General features: G+C 40.0%; 2 protein-coding genes across 2 annotated transcripts; one reads left to right on the forward strand and one right to left on the reverse strand.

Annotated features, from left to right (window-relative positions):
* Window positions 1-3,504: 3,504 nt before the first annotated feature.
* Window positions 3,505-9,372, reverse strand: LOC118425258 (elongin-B-like). Its single transcript, XM_035834035.1, has 3 exons — window positions 9,251-9,372; window positions 6,749-6,992; window positions 3,505-5,399 (listed from the first exon to the last, which is right to left on the reverse strand). Exons 1-3 carry the CDS (start codon window positions 9,251-9,253, stop codon window positions 5,290-5,292), a joined length of 357 nt encoding a protein of 118 aa, XP_035689928.1. The 5' UTR covers window positions 9,254-9,372; the 3' UTR covers window positions 3,505-5,289.
* A 3-nt stretch (window positions 9,373-9,375) lies between these two features.
* LOC118425256 (ATP-binding cassette sub-family B member 9-like) lies at window positions 9,376-19,488 on the forward strand. Its single transcript, XM_035834031.1, has 12 exons — window positions 9,376-9,485; window positions 10,042-10,696; window positions 11,224-11,338; window positions 12,208-12,338; window positions 12,480-12,685; window positions 13,125-13,246; window positions 13,829-13,904; window positions 14,402-14,530; window positions 15,332-15,520; window positions 15,954-16,127; window positions 16,669-16,965; window positions 17,420-19,488. The coding sequence occupies exons 2-12, from the start codon at window positions 10,048-10,050 to the stop codon at window positions 17,774-17,776; spliced, it is 2,445 nt and encodes an 814-aa protein (XP_035689924.1). The 5' UTR covers window positions 9,376-9,485; window positions 10,042-10,047; the 3' UTR covers window positions 17,777-19,488.
* Window positions 19,489-20,398: the final 910 nt, after the last annotated feature.

Consider the following 20,398-nt stretch of genomic DNA (forward strand, 5'->3'; position numbering starts at 1 on the left):
AAATGTCCAAATGTGAGAGCTGCCTTAAACTGTATATCTTGAAATGTTCGTGGTATTTTTTAGGTTTGCGTTTGTTGATGTCACTTTTCCACCGCCAATCACATTCCATCCAGTAACATGCTAGCCTGGGTACTGTCCGGGTAGTAGTTCTCTCTGATGTTCGCTTTTGCTACCCGTGTGCAGCTGGAGACCTGCACATTCAAACTGCTTGTTGGTAACATCTGATTAACTGAATTATTCAGCCCATATTATAAAGCCCATTCCTTAATTTGCTCATTAACTGAATTATTCAGTTAATGAGCAAATGAAGGAATGGGCTTTATAGTAATCATTCAATAACAACAGACCCGAAAGTGGACGGAGGGCATTTCGGGTGTTGTAACGCCTGCTCAAACGAGCGCTTGAACCCACTTCTTAATTCGCTCATGTGTTTGGACCAATCAGCGCCCGCGTCCAAAATCATGATTCCAGACGTTAACGTGGTCAAGGTTCCCAGATGGAACAGCAGAAAAGCGACTGTATGTAGTGTATAATTAATGTCAGAACGAACTACTTTCCAGATGACACCCAGGCTAGTAACATGTACCAGCAGTTTGCTTGGATTTTGTTTATTTGAACAGCAAACTCAAGAGATACCACGAACAAATGATGTTGACCTTGCTGCAAAATTTGGTTACTGCAGACTTAAAGGAGCTTAATATGGTATCCTAAGCTAGGCCATTTAATTGTTGTCATTGCCAAGCTGCTGAAAAAAACTATAGTCAAAATAAGAAATGTCTCAGATGCCTGACAAGTCAATGAATCAAAATTTCGCGCAGCAGTCTTCATATATATTGTATTTTAACGTTATAGTTGAAAACTATATAATTTTACACATAGGCATGCATAGATGTATGATACAGTTCTCTAGAAGTGCCTTCAGAAAGAAATCAGATAAAGAGTGTTCTTGCTATTTTACCTCACATTGTGGCACTTTTTCCTTAAAGTTGTGTGTGTGTGTACATAGTATGTCATCTGAATAGTATGTATTTCTTGAACAACTTAGCTGTCTATGTTATTATAAGTTTTGCTTTATTGTGTACTTGGTGTTGTGTGTTTCTTAGCTCTTGCCAATAGCATTTGTATACCTTAAGACATAAAGTAGCGAAAATATAATTGAGTGTTTCAAATCGATCCATCCATTTCGTTAGATCTTTAGTGAGGCTTGGGTATGTTGTCACCAATATCATTGCCTGATATCAACAGTGCACTGGCAGAAATTTTATGCATATTTGTAGCAACTCAAACAAGAACATCGATTTGGAATTTACTAAACATAAGTGGTCTGTGTGTTTGCTTTAAGCTTTTGGAGTGATAAATTGTAAGAAAATGGTGCATTAAGTCATATAGCAGACATTAGAGTAGTGATTCTATTTTTTAACTGTGGGGAATATAGTCTTTAGGCCAAGGAAAAAGAATGTTGTGTTTCTGGCTATCTGGCCTACCCTTGCAAAAGCCTTCTGACCCTAGCCTTATTTTGGGTGGAGTGCTGGCAAGGGACATGAAATTTTAAATCTAACATCTTGGAGATGAAAGCGACACACAATCGTTTGCTAATCATGTTAACATTTCCTTTCAATAGAAAATTGATTAACAGACCCACTAAACCTACATGTAGGTCTTATGTTGACTTAAAGCATATGTATATCTATGATGTGATTGAACTGATGCATTTCAATTTTATTTTTGGATGTACTGTAAATGTATCTAAGTTTGCAGGGATTTAATTTCGTGGTAGCGGGAAAAAGAACTTTTTGCGGTGGTTTTAAGTTTGCGGTAGCACCACACAGTTGTCTCTAACTGCCATGGAAAAATGTTTGCGGTGGTTTTAAGTTCGCAGTGAAGTGGCCAACGCAAAAAACGCGAACATTAAGCCACCGCGAAAGTTTCTGCATTTACAGTACTTCAGCCAAAAAAAAGGGCCCTATTTTTTTCTGGACCATCGTAAACAACATTTATTTTCCTATGCCTTATTAGTAACTTGTTTATTTTGTATGCACTGTAACTGTGTACCTGACTGAAAAGAATTTAGGATATTTCTGTTGATGTACATGTACATGACAATTTGTACTTTGTACTTGTGATGGCAGAAATGTGTGTAAGTCTGCATGTATTTAGAAATTGGATTGTATTTTTTCATGCTTACCCTTCTTTAGAGGTATTTTATCGTGCTGTAAATCAAAGTGTCAGCAAAGGGAGAAAAAATTTGGGCAAGCTGATGACCCAATATATTTACTCCTTGTGGCGCAATAAACCTGAGTCAGGTACATATGGGGTTACTGCTATTTTACTTGACGTGTATGTTTAAAAGAAAATGTGTGGCTTAAGCTAAGGGCACAACCCGCCGCACATGCAATTTGTCCGTACGTTTTTAGGACACGTCCGCCACATATTTATTAATACATTCAGGCTGTACAGGGCAGGCGCATCACCCGTACTGGCACGTACGGGGGGCGAATCCACAAGACGATGCAAACAAAGCTTTGCCTGCACGTAAAGTTCTATGGCGTGTCTGCGTGATCCAAAATCCATTGGATTCCCTATGAGTTCAGGCGGAGGCGGTATTTACTACGTACGGATCCCAAAAGATTGCCCACGAAGGCAGCACGTATTTGCACGTACGGCAGGCTGTGCCCTTAGCTTTATACTACCAGTAGTGGTCTTTTTTTTTTTTCTTTTTTAAAAAAAAAACAAACAGTAGTGCAGTCAGGTTTGGACCAGGTTCAGATCCCAAGTATGGACCTGATTATAAGTGTCCGTTAAAATCGTTCAACAAGTGAGGGATGTCTTTCATGTTTGAACAATTGTAAGTGCTGTGGTCAGTGCACTAGGTGGACCACTCTATCAATCAACCAAACAGTGTCGCAGAATAGAACTGCTCGTGTTCTGACATTGGGATAAAGTAGTAATGAGGTATGATATCGTGTGTCATATTTTGGAGGGCAGGACATAAGCACAGATGTCTGCACATAGCCTGGTTACCAAACCCCAGCCCGATCTCAAGTATCTATCGTGCAGGGGTCTGGCTGGATGGGATAGGAACTCTTCTCAATTTTGTCCCTTATAGTGGGCAAAAAACTCCACCAATAAAACAACACAGGATCAGCAAGAGGTAATTACACCCCTGCCATGATTCGTTAAACACCCCCAACTGTACTTTTTGAATCCATAATAGTGACCACTAAGTACCTGATTCGCTACTGTGATAGCCTGCTGACCAACTGTGGTGTGTTGTAGCTGGCTACCTGTGGTGAGAGTGGTCATCAATCCTAGGTTCTCCTCCCTTTGATCAAGGGCCTTCGAGAACCTTTCTACAGCCATCCTGCCAGACCCCAACACAAAAGATATATTTTGAGGTTGGGGTATGGTATCCAGGCTAGTCTACACAGGATGTCATCTATAAAATTTACTTGCTGCGGCCTAATGTTCATTTAAAAGGCGGCTGAAAGGACAGACTTAGAAACCTTTTATTCCACAGGAAGGCAAAATTTAATGTGCTTCAGTTACAAGAAGATGATTACATTATAAGCCATACAGTGGATAAGATGACCTGGTATGGAAATCTCCAGTGGAATCTTCAGTAAACCTACATGCACAACATGCTTTTACAGCAAAACAAAATCACCAAATAACAGACATCCATTAATATAGTCATCTCACAAAAAATCAGGTTATGTGTAGAAATGGTCTTTTTACATTGTGAAGCTACAATTGTGAATGCCCGAATTTCCCAGTACACTCAAAGAAAAAACCAAAAGCTACCTGATATATATAGATATGATGACAATAAAACAAGATGGCCTCTACCGTATTGTTACACTAAATAGCTTAATGCAGTTACCTTATAGCACGGACACATCAAATAATAACATCATTTTCCTGCACAAAAAAAAGATATTTCTTACACCACTACCTATTTTAACCAGTAAATCCATTGGAAATATTCCCTTGTACAAGAGCATACCAGATAAAAAAAGAAAAAACAACACTTTCCCCAATCCCTATATCCTCCACAAATGAGTACGTCCCATAGAACAGTGAAGAGCATTGCTACACAACATCAGATGGTCAATACTCTGAACATTATCATTGACCAAATGATGGTTCAATGAGTTTTGCAGAACTTTCTGTGGTGTCTATTACATTTCCTTTGAGTCCATGACTTTGTTGCTTGTCTAAACGATACCGAATTCACGTGAACTTCTGACGACGCTGCCATTCTTGCAACATCGTCAGTATCCCTCTACAAAACCAGTTCTGAATTGCATAACTGCCAATTGTTCCAAGGTCTCAAAAAAAAACAGTGGCCATGTTGCAGTTGTGTACGCATGCTAAACCACCACATCATTCTGCAGCCAGTTTAAGGTTGTAGCACACTTCTACTAGCCTGGTATCCAAACCTATTATAGCTCCCGAGTCTCCTCCGGTATTTGCGAGAGAAAACAAAAGGAGACTCTGCAATTAAAATAGGCTTGGATACCAAGGCTACACTTCTCCATAGTACTTCATTCACCAGGTATTTTACTGCATGAGGTAAGGGCACAGACAACTAGAAGGTTAACTTCCAATTTTTTACCAATGTGCAAAATGGCTGAAGATCTAAATCTACATGCTCGTATGCTTCAAGCACTACAAGAGTTTGCGTCCAAGCGCGAGCATGACTATGTACAGAACCACCACGTTTCAGCTATACCAGACTGGCATGCTGTATAACACTAAAGAATATACTACTACCCCCATTCTAAAATCAGCTTGTGTACTCTCTTTGGTCAACTAAACCTGTAGCATACATTGTCGACTTAAAAGGTTGTTGGTGGCAAAGAGTGTGCATAACATAGAGTCCTGTCTAGGTTGTAATAGGCACGAGATGTGGGTAGCTTGTTGTCAGCTACATAGTATTATCCCTTTTTCTTAAAATCTTAAGCTTATGACATTAAGTAGCATAGCTGTAGCTACAAATGTTGATCGTTTGGAACAAGTCTGGACTCAATGAAGATTGTTACAGTACTACTAAACATCTTTAGAACAAACTCTCTAACTTAAACATTTGGAAACAGAAAGGTAGCCCTCCCATATGTTTGGGTACAGAGCCCAGTTGAAAGCTTATACCTTACAGAGGGCTTCTATGATACTTTTGGATATGACAAACTGATAATCTATGCTTGTGGCAAAGCCTCTCCCCTTCAGCCAGCCCAGATTTTTTTGGCGGCACCACATGGGCGGAGCACCTCTCTACAAGGGTTACTACAGTCACTGCACGTTCTGGTCTTGTGTGCCTGGTTGCTCTTGAGGCTTCATGACGTCGGGCAGCTCTGGAGGAGTTGACAGGGGTGCTACAAACAAATTCTCAAACTCTCCATCTGGTAGAAAAAAAGACAGAAATTGGTAAATAATAAAACATGTCATAACTCAGTGTTGATGATAATCTGATATCCAAGTCAATTCTTTCTATCTTAAAAGTTAACTTAAATAGACAGAAAATAGCTCATTCATGCTATGGCATAATTATCACAGACAGATTATCACTGTCAAGAAGTATCACTACTACTTTGTAAGTTAGACATGGAGCAATACATGCAGGGCTCGAAATTCACTTTTGGGATTAGGTGCACTGGTGCACCCAGCTTTAAAAATCGGGTGCACCAAAAAATTTTTGGGTGCACCACTTAAATTCAAATAATAACCTAATAATAAAACTTAGTTACAATTATCAAATTCTTAAACACGTACCATGACAGACATTCTTATTATCTTTCTAACACTTAGATGTCAAGAATATGATGATATGATGTATACTAGTATACTTTGATATCTTTACATACATAAACGCAAGAAAATATTTGGGTGCACCCTGTGCACCCACAGAAAATAATTGGGTGCACAGCTCCAATTTTGGGTGCACCTGGGTGAACATGCACACAGTATTTCGAGCCCTGACATGTTATACATATTTGGAGTTTTCAGAAAAGATAAATGTATATCAGTCATGTGCACACTTCCTATCAGAAAAGTATTTGGATAAACACTGGAACCTGTGGTAGAGCTGCCCCCTGCTTTAAATCTTTCTCAGTCCTAATCTTTGCCAAAAAGTCCATGTTGTTGATTTTTATTGTTAAATCGTTTATTCTAAGCCTTTTCACTATTTCTATCAACTTTATGGCAGAAACTTCAGATTTTTTCAGGAGGACGCAGGGATAAACAAGTCCATTAGCCCGATTGTCCCGGCCAAGTAAAAGTGCTGTTCGGGCAAGCAGAAGTGCTTCCCCACTTGCCCAACGGGCAAGTAAGAATTTCCAGTTCAAATTACCACTGAGTGTGACAGCACATGGGGCTGAATGCCTGCCTATATTGACCATGTCATTTTTAAGCCAGTAGAGACATTGATTTTGTTGTTGTTGCTGTCCTCGTTTAATGTCTATTATTTCGCTAGAGGGGGTCTCTTAACAAAAGTGAAAATTTATGAAAGTGAAAACACATAGAAAAATGTAATTTAAATTTCGGGCAAGTGAAAATTTGGTTCGGGCAAGTAAATTTTTTATGTACTTGCCCGATAGGACAAGTGAATTTTTGAAACTTGTCCACCCTGGGACGTGGAGAAATTTTTGTGCTTCAATCCCACATTTCAGTCTCTGAATGGAGGGACGGGTTCTGTGGACAGCCTTGGCCTACAGCATGAACAAATCAACTGGCCATCAAGAAGTTTTCGTACCATCTTGCCGGAAGGCCAGTCCCACTGTAGCAGGTGACTGAGCCTTTGCTGACTGACTAGTGAAGCCGCAGTCCCCCAGCGTCTTGTTGTCCTCCAGGATTACATCATCCTTGTACAGCCGCTGGTCCTCTGGGGGCTTCTTCATGATGCCCTCGATTATCTTCTTAAGTTCAAACACTGTGGTGGACTCCTTGGCATCCGTGAATATGGATGACTTGTGACGCCGGATCCACAGAAACACATCCTGTAGGTGGATATAAAGGATTTCAGCAAATTTTCATTGCCTCTGTGTACAGAGGGACAGAGATGTTTGAAGGGAGAGAGTGGACCAGGTCCAGGGACCCCAGGCAACTCGATGATGATGATGACAATGATGTGTTCAGGGCTTTAGTGTCTAGATGTTTGTAGTCTTGTGTGCACATAATCATTGCACATAATAAACTGTCAGTGAAGTGGTAGAAAGTGAGTGGGAGATGGTGTCACCACAAATGTCAGACTTGCTTGAGTGACAGGAAATAGAGTTCAGAGGTGGTAAAATTAGTTGTTTAGAAGACATCTTGCAGCTTAATCTCCAAACTTCTGATGAAACCCACAAGACAGCAATAGCTGAGATCTATTATTAAAGCCTGATATTGACTGTACCTTATCCAACCTTTTCAACATAGAAAACAATGAAAGACAACCGAATAGTAAAAGTGCAAGTGAGTGTGATTCATTCTAATCTGATGAGAAATCGTAGTTTAAATGTTTTCTTTCACCAACATAATTCTGTTATCTGCTTGAATTGCTAAGTTTTGAAGTACCTTATCAATATATGAGAAGCAGTTCTTTGTCTACCATTAGACAATTCTGCTGTATTTTCCAAATATTTATGTAAAGTTATCTCATGCCAAAGAGAGAAAGACACACCCTCCAGTTCACACCCTTTGCTCTTACATAATAATGAGATGAGTCTTCAATATTTTTAGACATTTTTAACAAAAAACTTCTTTTACCATACCCTGTATACCTAATAATACCATGAAACAATGCCATCACACAATAAAGACATACACTCTTATTCTTCAAATACGGTGCCCACTAATTACATCAATTTGATTTGCTGTACAAAATGAAGAAGATATTGTCCATGTGACAAACTTGATGCCTGTATGCAGTGGTATATCATATACGCAGCTGTTGCCTCCCCACATTGCCCAATATTTATAAGTCTATGACTAACAGCTGACCAAACTGGGCATGTGAAAGAATTGGCACTTTCTTCCAGTCGTGTGACAAATATGGCTAACAACTGGGAAAATAACTGTCAGTCAGGCTTGGATCAAATACCACAAAAAGTAGTATTTTTTCTCTTTCTAAAATAATGATTCTTTGAAACCTATACCTTTAGTATACCTATGATCTAACTACTAGTACCTAGTCCTACCTAGAGAATATAGACATGCTCAAAAATCACCATGATTGCAGACATTAAAGGGAAAGACAAGACCTCAGTCCTCTTGCAACAATATGCTGATTGATCAGATTCACAAAATATAATGGTGACCTTCACCTAAATCTAAATACTCTGTTCATAACATAACGAGCAAAGAAATAGAACTTACAACTGCAATATGTAGCATCGCACCACTAGGCATTCATGAACAAAACTTTGGGCAACGCTACTCTTTTCCCAAACGTTTAGTATACAATTTACCACAGACCAATATAATTTCTAGGCCACATGTGGTTGGCGACAGTACTACGGCACTGCCCACCACGTGGGCTCTGCAAAATCAATCAAATACTGGGTGGCGACAAGCCCTGCCTACATTCCCAGTCATAATCTATCAGAGTACGCCTGCATATGAGACTAAAAATATTCACATCCATTGTACAACATTTATGTGTTTTCAAGATGTTTATGCTGTCTTGTTATATAAGGGGTAAAAATCCTTCTATGGGAATCTAAATATAGGTGCAGACTGAATGAATTTTTACAGCAGGGGCTATTGATGTAGCAGACCGACAGCGTGACAGATATATCCACCCATGTGCCACATAGGGACCATGTTCAAGAATGGATGGAATTTTTCAAACATGTTCATCGCCCCCCTCCCCCTTCCCATCAGCTAGACTCGACCATGCCGAAAACACAAACCGGCTTTAATGTCTATTATTCATCAAAATTTAACGGTTTTTAAAATTTAGCACACCATAGGAAAGAATGCTTATGTGAAAACGATAAAACTGGGTTTTGGAAACGATTATTACACCGAGATTTTGAGCGCCGTAGCTGACCGTTTATTATAAGGCGTCGACTTACCACATCAAACTTCCCAAAAACGGCACCGGACAACCCTGTAACTAAGGAGCTTTTCCACAGTTTCTAATTTACCAGTTCTGAACAGACTTAAGCCCCGACATCTTTGAAGCCTCTACATGGAACTTCTGTCGTGAAAAGTCCAAACATGCCCCGGAATTAGAGGAAAATACGGAGAAGAACAGGACCCATTCACTTACCATGCCTACAGCCGAGGGAAATGGACACCGAATGCCGAACTCTCGCTGGAGCCGACGAGATCTCGCGAGGTTTGACCGCGAGATTTGACGGGATGTTCACCTTTGACCCCTCATTGCGTCTCATTGCGTCATCGAAGTGATCACTCCAAGTTGTGTTGGCACACGTGTTTATGTTTGTCAGCCTTTGGAGTACGGGCGTTTCTTTACTGTGGTCAAGTCGATCTGCGTGCAAAAGGTAAGGTAGTTAAAGTTGTAGAGATGCTGTTCCAGTTTCTAAACATGCGATCTAAACACAGATTCACGGACCTGTAACGTTACATCATAGACGTTGGCGGGTCTTGCCTCACTAGCTAGCAGTAAGCTGTCTACCTTTCAATTGTGATCTGTATCTGAAGCCGTATTTCTTATGCAGGGGTGCTTTTTGAGAGTATACATAGCTAACAGGCAAACGTTTTCTTTAGCTCACAAATGTCAATCAAACGAAATTTTGCCGGAAAAAAGCGAATCCTCTCTTTGATAGATATGCACTGATCAGTTAGTAACTGATATCTCCATGATTGTTGGGCTTCTTGTCATACGTCAGGCACTTAGGCAGGTACCAGACACCAGGCGGTTCCCATATACGAGTAGGTGTTAATCCTCGTGGTAATTTCATACCAACCAATACTGTAAATGCAGAAAAATTTCACAGTTTAGTTTCACGTTTTTTGTGGTGGCCACTTCACCGCGAACACAAAACCACCGCAATCAGATTTATAATATCAATTGAATTATCCCTTCTCTTGTTTCAGCCCAAAATGGCGGGAAAGGGTAAGACTGTAGCGGTTGTGACGATACTAACCCTGGCCGACCTCGCAGCCAACACAGTCTTCTACATGAACGGTGCGGATGTGTACAAGTTCATGTACGGCATCAACTTCTTCAGCATCTTTACCTCCATGTTCGACACCTGGATACTGGGCGTACTCAGGGTGTGTCTGATGTTCGGAGCTGTGCTGTCCGTGCTGTGCAACGCCCGAGATGCTGTTCCAAGGATCAAGCTGTCCAGGTCGTGGGTCGGCGTGTACCCAGCCGCTGTCTTTGCGTACACAATCACCAAGCTGCTGCTCTATTCGGAAAAGGAAAAGGACATTCTGAACAAACTGTGGTTCTGGGCACAGTTTGGAGGGAGTCTTGTGGGATGTGTGGTATTCTACCTCAACTGGAGTTTACTATCAAACATCAAGACACAAGTACACTTAAGAAGTGTAAACAAGGAGGAAGGAACAGAGGAAGAAATAAGGGGCCTAGTCGGGGATGAACCAAATCGCAAAAAGATGAAGAGTAAAAATAAGAAAGTAAAAGAGGAAGATAGCAAGTCTGCTGTGTTGAAATTGATGTCCTACTCCAAACCCGACATAGCGTATCTCCTCACTGCAACAGCCTTCCTGTTAGGAGCTGCTGTCAGTAAGTACGAATTACATTTTTGTGGTGGTTTTATTATATAAAGTTCATGTTGAGTAAATTTCCGCAATAACTCAGTGAACATTAAACCACCACAAAAATTTCAACATTTATGTATATATGGTATGTGTATAAGGTATATAATAGAAAATAACATTTATTCTATCAATCTATGTCTTATTTTCAGACTTACCGTTGAGGTCTTTTTGAAACAGTTCTGGTGCCATTAACATTAAACCATTGCAAATATTTCAACATTCACAGTAACATTTCTTTCAAGGCTGAGTACTATGCAAAATTTGAATGAACATACTTATTTCATCTTCTTGTTCTTGTTCATCACAATCATATTTTTCATATTACTATTACTAGTAGACTGTTGTGGAGGGCTAGCTTCATATTATCAGATGAGTGGATTTATATCATCTCAACAAACAATCTTACTCTTTCTCCAATCATACCATAGTTTGTATAGCATAACTAATAGGATAACTAATGACTAATGATTTTTTTTCTGTTGTTCCTTGCAGGTGACATCTTTGAGCCTTACTACACGGGGCAGGTGATTGATGGGATAGCCATCGAGAAGTCTCAGGAGAAGTTCACACGAGCCATCGTCATCATGACCCTGCTGTCCATAGCAAGGTCAATCTTTACATGAAGTGCAGTATTGACGGTATTCTCTACGTAATAAATACTATCCCCTGGCTTCAGTCAGGGGTAGGGGTGGGCACTACCGGTACAGAAAATTCAGGTCCGGTCCAGGTCCAGACGATCAGGTCCAGGTCCAGACCCGAACCGGACCTGATTCAGTATGTGAGAACTTCTGAATGGATGATACTGAAACCAATGGTCCATTTCAACTCCTACTGGCGTTTTAAAATCCTACGAGGCTTACTGCCTTTGTAAGATTGGCTGTAAAACTTGGTAGAAAAAACTACAAACTCTACACTATTGCTATTGTTATTTTCCTCGACCGGTAAGCCCCAAAACGCGTGAATACCTGATAATATAATCTGTTCAATTTCCTATAGGTCCAACATACGGTCCACCAATTTTTTTCAGGTCCGGTTTTTCCGGACCAGTCCAATAAGAAAAGAAACGGTTTTGTACTGGTACACTGTACCGATACCCACCTCTAGTCAGGGGAATAGTCATGGTTGGCAATTCTTATGGCTCCCGGTTGCCTAAGCTTTTTTTACGGCTATCCCTTGAGGGGAGGGAGCCAAAAGATACCCAAGCCCCTGCTATCCTCCTGACCTAACCTCTGCTTGGAGAATACAATATTAGGCTACAGCAAGGAAATGCTATGCATGAATTATGATTTTTGTTGCCCCGACAATACCCATTTAACTTTCTGTTCCTTGCTTTAATTTATGTATAATTGTCTACATTCTTCTACACAAAATCGAACTCGTGTCCTGTAACATGGCTTGGTATGAACCAAATATAGTTCATATGATGCGAGTTAAACTCTGCATAGAAGAATTATTACATTGCTTGATGTTTTACAGCTCAGTGTGCTCAGGTATGAGGGGTGGTCTGTTCTCTTTGTGCATGGCCAGGCTCAACATACGCCTACGCAACCTCCTCTTCAAGTCTGTCACTGAACAAGAGATAGGCTTCTTCGACAGTGTAAAAACAGGTAAATGACTAGCACTAGTCACATTTTAACTTAAAATCTATGGTACGTGTATCTGCTTATGCTTAGATCCTTAGATCCTTAGATCCAGAGTGTTCATTACAATTAGAAACATCAAATTATCTTGATGTGGCTTTTTTCCAGGCGACATCACTTCTCGTTTGACCTCTGACACGTCCACCATGTCCGACATGCTGTCCCTAAACCTGAACATCTTCCTTCGGAGCTTCGTGAGGGGGGCAGGAACGCTTGTCTTCATGTTCAAGTTGTCATGGCAACTCACCATATTCACATTAGTGATAGTTCCTGTTGTTGCTGTTGTGTCCAAAATCTACGGAAAGTACTTTAAGGTAAGATTCACGCTGTGTAGAGATTGTTTATGGAAAATTTGAGTGACAGCTGTGTATTGACAATTTTTTTTATGACTAACAGGGCTCGAAATTCTTTTTTCTGCACTGGTGTAGGAAACATCATACTAACATTGTTGAGGAACCATTGCTATTTTTTCTTTTATTTATACTTTTATAGGTGGTAACAGTCAATGTAGCCAATAACAGGACATTTTATAATGTATAAAACCCAGTACACGGACCAGTGCAGGTAATATACGTGCAGGTAGACACCAGAAATACCTGCACAGCTCCAATTCTTAGTAACCTGCACTAACCTGCATATGCAGGTGGTATTTCGAGCCTTGACTATTAGGAACTCATAGGAATATATATATACAGTCACGTAAGAATGATGCCTTAGACAACCAAATAAAGTCTTGAACTTTCCTTTGTGCAGAAATTATCCAAGGCAGTGCAGGACTCCCTCGCCAAAGCTAACGAGGTTGCGGAGGAGACCATCGCCTCTTTGAGGACAGTCCGCAGCTTTGCTCATGAGACCGGGGAGTGTGACAGATACAGGTACGTGAGAACCAGATATACAGGACTATACACTTTGGCCTAAGTATTGTTTGGGGTCAATTGTCTTGTATCTGTTTTTGTGTGTGCAAGGCAGGAAAAATAGAGTTTAAAGACCTCAAGCCTCTGTAAACTATTTAGAGGTATGTCTGATTGTAGTTCATTCACTTTGCAAACACTTAACATTAAATGTGGCCATTGATTACTTCCTGTCACTCCACCGTGAACATTACAAGCATATGGAAAATATTAACTGTAAGAACTCAAACAGACTAGCTAGCCTAGTATCCAGCCGTATTATAGCTCTTGAGTCTCTTTCGGAGAGGACAAAAGAGACTCAGGAGCTATATTTAGGTTGAATTCCAGGTTACAAACAGACACAAAATACCTCTCCTCCTATCGACGCTATGATCGGGCTTGTCTGACACTGTAAACAAAACCTTAGAACATAAACTTTAAGGCAATGAGACAAAGGAAACATTTACTTTGATATTCTAGATCTTCAATGTATGAATTTTAAGAAATTTATTTAGATTTCAGTGTAAGTTATCATTATTGAATTTGTTCAAACTTCTGTTTATTCAGAGAAATGCTGAAGAGTACCTATAAGTTGAATTTGAAGGAGGCCCTTGCCTATGGAGGCTACTCAATGACAACACATGTAAGCATTAACATATTACATCATTTTGTTGACATTGTTTATTATTAATAACTTGATCATAAACCTTTGCCATAGTATGTTTTGATGGGATGTATATAAAATTTAGCTCTTTTAGCTTTAGATATACTCTCACGATCAATTGAGAAAAGTCAAAAGGAGCATTATTTTCACCTGTCCTTTTAAAATTTAAATTAAATATCTTTCAGTTGTTAAGATTCAATTGTATTTGAATATTTTGGATATTGTTCAGAATTTGAATACTTAGGCACACTGATTGGACAAACTTGACCAGTAGTATGTGGTCCACCAATCAGCAATGGTTGAAACTTGAAACCTCGTTAGGATGTGGTTTGGCCAATCAGTGCACAGTTCAAATTTTTAACAACTAGTATTAAAATGACAAAAGAATAACTTAACATTTGGTCTTTTTAGGCCTGGGAAAAAAGGCTATTACTTCCATGCTAGTTTACACAAACTTCTACAATGTTCATCCACAGATCCTTGACCTTACCATGGTGGTGTTGACCTTGTATTATGGCGGCCATCTTGTCATCACCAACAGACTAACAGGAGGGAACCTGGTGTCCTTCATACTGTACCAGATGGAACTTGGAGATGCTATAGAGGTATTGTTGACTTTGTGAAGTGCCAAGTCTGATTTTTAGTGTTGGTTTGTGACCGTAGCTATTTGGCCATCCGGATAGAATTTTGTGGGTCTGTAATTATAAGGCCAGAGTTTGATTCTAGCAACATCAGCCCCAACTCTGACATGTTGCAAAGGATTGCATTCGTTATTTCCGATGCTGACATTAACCTGGTGGCCTCATGTGTAATCATCAAACTTCTGTGCATAAAAGAACTCAATACATTCATCAAGAAGAATAGGGGATACCTGGTGTGCTTGGCTTATAAACACAGAGTAAAGAGATCTTTGTACTTACGCTTAAAGTACTAATTCCAAATAAGCCACAATAATATGCATAAATCTCTAGATTTACATACTGTAAGTGTAACAGCACTTTACAGAAAGAAAGTCATTTTCTGATAGCCACAATTACACTGGGTTTAACTTAGAAGAAATAAATCTTAACTAGTTTCTGAATCAGTATTTTAACATGAAAATTCATCTGTGTTCTTGGTAAAGGACATTATGGAGCACCTAAAAAATAAACCAACACTACACATAAGTAGGGAGTCTGGTCTGCTAGGGACTTACCCCCAAAAGAGACAGGGGAGGGTTGGATGTAGGTTATTTGGCATTTATGACCCTCTACTGCAGTCACGTGTCTCCGACCTCACGTTCCGGAAGCTACTGTAGACGGGTCCATTTCGTGGAGTCAGCAGAAAATTTGGGGTACATCCCAACTTATTTCAGTGTGGGTTAGTTAAAGTTTATAGTTTATCCATAGTTTTTGTATTGTTTACAGTCTATGGGATCTGTCTACACTGGTCTCATGCAAGCAGTTGGAGCATCAGAAAAGGTTTTTGAGTACATCGACCGCAAACCTGAGATACAGAACAACGGTTTGCTGGCACCTGACAGGCTAGAAGGGCACATAGAGTTCAAAGATGTGTCCTTTGCCTACCCAGCGAGGAAAGATATTCCGGTTTTGAAGGTAAGACTCAAAGCATGTCTTTTTAGAAATGAGCAATTCACTGCTTCTGTGATGTCATGTTATTAACTTAATGGAGATTTATACATAGAACATGTCCTATTTTTTTTTTCCAGTTTCAGTTTAATTCTGACTCAGAATGACTTAAACCAACATAGATTAACTTATAGCTTCACAGTTAAGATTTTAGCATCATATTTATGGATGCCTGACAATGTCTTTTTTTTTTTTTTAGTACTATTACTAGTATTAGTAGTTTTATATTCGATGGCAATTTTCTTTTATTGTGTGAGCATCTTCAGGCATGCATTTGAATAGTTCATAGTAAAAGCTTCCACGTAAGATAAACTTTGTGATTGCATTATGAACTATGAATTATGGATAAGTAATAAAAGTCTGATCATGAATAGTGAACAGATTTTGTTTTCTGCACCAGGATGTTTCTTTCAAGGTGTCTCCAGGCGAAGTTGTTGCCCTGGTCGGCCCAAGTGGTAGTGGAAAGAGCACCTGTGTTAACCTGCTGGAACACTTCTATGAGACCATGTCAGGCCAGGTGCTGCTAGATGGTAACCCCATCATGGCGTATGATCACAAGTTTCTACACAGAATGGTGAGGTCATTTTTAACTTGTCTGACTGTTTTCCCTTCAGTATTAAGATATTATGTGTAAGTTTTAACATTGGCCAGGTAAATTGTAGCTTTTGGGAATGAAAAGTATAAAGTAATCTTTCTCACCAAGTGACATTGTTGCGATCGTCTCAGAATTCAACAGACCGTACTAAAGTCAAATTTTACAAAAAATGATTGATATTGCCCTGCACAATGTTGGTAAATTTGCCAACAAAGACTTGTGCTAGCTCTAACGTTAAAGGCACACGTACCTTTCTCTACCGCCAAAATAATCCTGTCGGGAACTCCAAATGCTTGCAAACTACGATGTAAAAAACTCGACACTGGGTGAGATGCGGCCGCCGTATAGTCGCAATAGGCAGTGTTTCTGTATCCACAGAACCGGAATCTGTGTGTTATGGCGTCATAATCAACATGGAACGGGGCCTTCTGATTGGTGCGCAGCGCCTAGCTTTATGATAATACAAAATATGATATAATGCTCCAACAATACCTAGCCTTACAAATGATATCGTTTTCAGATTTCATTGGTTGGACAAGAGCCGGTGCTGTTTGCCCGCTCCATCAAGGACAACATCTCCTATGCCCTGGACAACTGCAGCTTGGAGGAGGTGCAGCGCGTTGCCAGGCAGGCCAACGCCCATCAGTTCATCACGGAGCTGCCCGAGGGGTACGAGACGGAGACTGGGGAGAAGGGGATGCAGCTGTCCGGGGGGCAGAAGCAGAGGGTGGCGATCGCCCGGGCGCTGATCAGGAAACCAGCGGTGCTGCTACTGGACGAGGCCACCAGTGCTTTAGATGCTGAGAGTGAACACTTAGTGAGTTATTAGTTAAATCTATTGAATTTAGTGTTTGATAGATCATGTTTTCAGGCGTATAAAGATGAAATTCCATATTAGCATCTAAGCGTGTTGGTATAATAAGTTTTTAGCTGTCATTCACCACAAGAAATCGACCTTCAACAGGAGTGGTGATTCAATTACTCTGAGCACGTGACATAAAGAATCGTAGATGCCTGGCAAGTGGTATCAGCCTCTGTCTCTGTTAAGTGTCGGCTGGTGTGCTGTGATGTAGATGGCCTCCTTTACTCGCGAAGTAATCCGGTTCAGTATCTTATGTGAAACTTTATCATTATGATAATGATATTAAGTGTTCTAAGACTTATAGTCTAGAAAAACATAAAAGGGTCTCTGGTAGACAATACTAAGATCTAAGATATAGTTGCCATATGTATTTTGATTTGAGCGCTTCATGTTAAATGTGTTCCTTCAGGTACAGCAAGCCATCAACAACCTGCACGGACACACGGTCATCGTGATCGCCCACCGCCTGAGCACCGTGGAGAAGGCTGACCGCATCATCGTCATCGACAAAGGGACCGTGGTGGAGCAGGGGCGGCACGGGGAGCTGATGCAGCAGGACGGGCTGTACGCCAAACTGGTACAGCGACAGTTGTTAGGGCAGGATGACAAGGAAAACAACAGTGAAGCAGAGAAGGATGAGATAGACAAGAGGCCAAACAGCCTGTATGGGTCGATGAAAGCCGGTCGTGTCCGATTGAAAAGTAGTTCGAGTGATTCGGGCTCAGATTCAGACAGTTCTGTATCAAGTGTAGAAATAAAAGTTTAAGTAGAAGCAAGAGGGGAGATTTAGTATTTTATCTCAAATTTAGTCTAATATATCATCATTATATATTATTGAAGATATACAACACCAAAATTTGCTTGCCTCGAATTTTCAGTCACACTTCCGTCGACCTTCTTCAGGAGTAATGATTCAGTTACTCTGATCATGTGACTTAGAGACACGTGACTTGACTAACGAATCATAAATGACTGAGACGGGGGCCGATATCGCTTACCAGGCATCGGCGACGGTGTTGTATGACAGTGGAAAATCTACGATATGGATTACATCAACACAGATGAGCTTTCATGCTTATCATGATATATTCTTTTACTACTTCTCAAGTTAACATTACAGTTTGCCCATAATGAGATTGATGTTATTTATGGTGTTAGTTATGGTGATCTATTTATTCATATTTGGTGGACAGTGCCCTTTTATCTGCACCATTGCCCATGATGAGATTTGTTTAGGTGATCTATTTATTCATATTTGCAAGATGTGCAATCATTTTATCTTAGACAGACCATTCAATCTTAATAAGGCTAATAGTATGTTGATTTGACTCTATGGATGGCATACTCTGGGAACCCCCAAATTGATGCAAGCATGCCAGAGAAAAAGTTTCACAGAAAATACTTACCTTCTTGGGCAAAATTGACAAATAACTTAAGTCAACACACAGAGCATGGTATACAGAACACATTTTTGCTCTTTCACATCTTTTTTGACTTTGGGGTTGACTTTGGCATTCTACGATATTCTTATCCAATATCCTATTTCTACCAACCTGATAAAACTATTTTTGGACATCATTAATAAACATTATCCATTTTCGTTTTTAGGGGGGCAATTTTACGCATATGTACATAATTTTGCAGCTGCTGTATATCATTTACAGTTAAGTTTGGTTGAAACAGATAAAAATTGATGCGGGTGGGAATGTCATCCATATACTCAAATCAACACAGTCCAACATAAAATCTTGAATGACCCAGTTTATCATGTGCCTATTTTGTGTAGATTGAAAGACTTGTCTAGTTTTTATTTTGTTGCTTAAAAGGAGCTGTAGTATTTGTAACTTGAGCTTGGCTAGCCCACAATGTCCTTGTCCATGACTAGCACCAATTGTAAGGGCTGGACAAGTTCTCTAGTTTGTATACTTTTGTGTTAATGGAGCTGAAGTCTTTGTAACTTGGCTAGCCCACAATGTCCTTATTTTCATAGAGAGTCTTATATTATATAGTGCCAGTATTACGCATATATATATACATGTCAGAATAGAGACTCCAATACTGTAGAATCGGCAATTCTGTTGGTAGAGATCACAATTGAAACTCTGATTGGGATCTCAACCAGTAGAATCGCCGATTAGACCAAGTGGGAGTCTCTACCCTGACATAATCGGATATAAATAGTTGTGGCCCATTTAATGTTACATCTAAGAACACGAAACCTTTGTTTATTACCACACTTTTTCTTATATCGGAAAAAAATTTTATTAGATGCCTTACGGTGCTTGTCTGTACCTTAATTCTGATTTTTTTTTCCTGAATAAAGTTTTCTGACAGTGACTGACTTTAGCATATACACCTTTGATTTACATGATTACCATGGTAACAATAGCAAATGGTGGATTAGTGACAAAATAAGGATTTGATAATGATACATTGCAGCAAACCGTCTGGTCAGACTTTCATTCTGATAAAGACATCCTGTTTTGAGAATAGGATATCTTTGCCTGATATCAGTCCATAAGTCTATATGAAAAGAGAAAAAAATTAAAAACTTTAGTAATTCCTGAAACTGTATGATTGTATGAATGACAAAGTTCAAAATTTCTTAAATTAATTTGGATTTTACATTTGATATCCTCATGTGCACTTTAAAGCAATATTGTTAGATGCCGCCCAGTCTTCAATAGAGTCATCTTGTACAAAACTTAACCATTTTTTTGAGGTAATATAGTTGTTTCCTATTTACAAAGTACCTGGTAACATATGTCGGACGATAGTGGCATACATGCTCGCAATATGAGGGCATTCCTGCCGTACAGTTTCGGAAAATGCTGTCTTTGTTGGTGGTTGGTTCTTTTGTAGCCTGCTTTCATTAAATAAAATCATATGACTATCCAGTCTGGCCCGAACACACCAAGCTGCCTCAATTTTTCCACTTTACGGAATGGACAGGATTTTCCGAAAACCCTTATGACTGTGACGTAAGTAGTTCTGACCATGTAGCACTGTCCGAACCGCCAGGAAAACGACATCTTGCGTGAGATGTTCCCAGTTCTGAGAAGCCTGAACTGGCTGCTCGTTACCTTTTAATATCATATATATTTTTCGTTCCCGAAAGCTGCCCGGGCCCGGGCCCGTGTCCGATAGTATTATCCTAATCTCCAAGCAGATCCTAATATAGCATAAGATAGTATCAAACGCTGGCAGAGCAATAAAGCCGGCCTAGGCGTGTGTTCATCTACCGGATGATTATGATCATACCGCAGCCAAACACAATCATAGGCCGGCTTTATTCCTCTGCCAGCGTTTGCTACCGCAGGATCTACTACCACTATCCAGGCTTGTCCAGCCCTAACAACTGTCTTCTCGCCATCTTGGCGTACAGCCC

The sequence above is a fragment of the Branchiostoma floridae genome, chromosome 11, assembly GCF_000003815.2.
Source record: "Branchiostoma floridae strain S238N-H82 chromosome 11, Bfl_VNyyK, whole genome shotgun sequence".
NCBI classification, from domain to species: Eukaryota; Metazoa; Chordata; class Leptocardii; order Amphioxiformes; family Branchiostomatidae; genus Branchiostoma; species Branchiostoma floridae.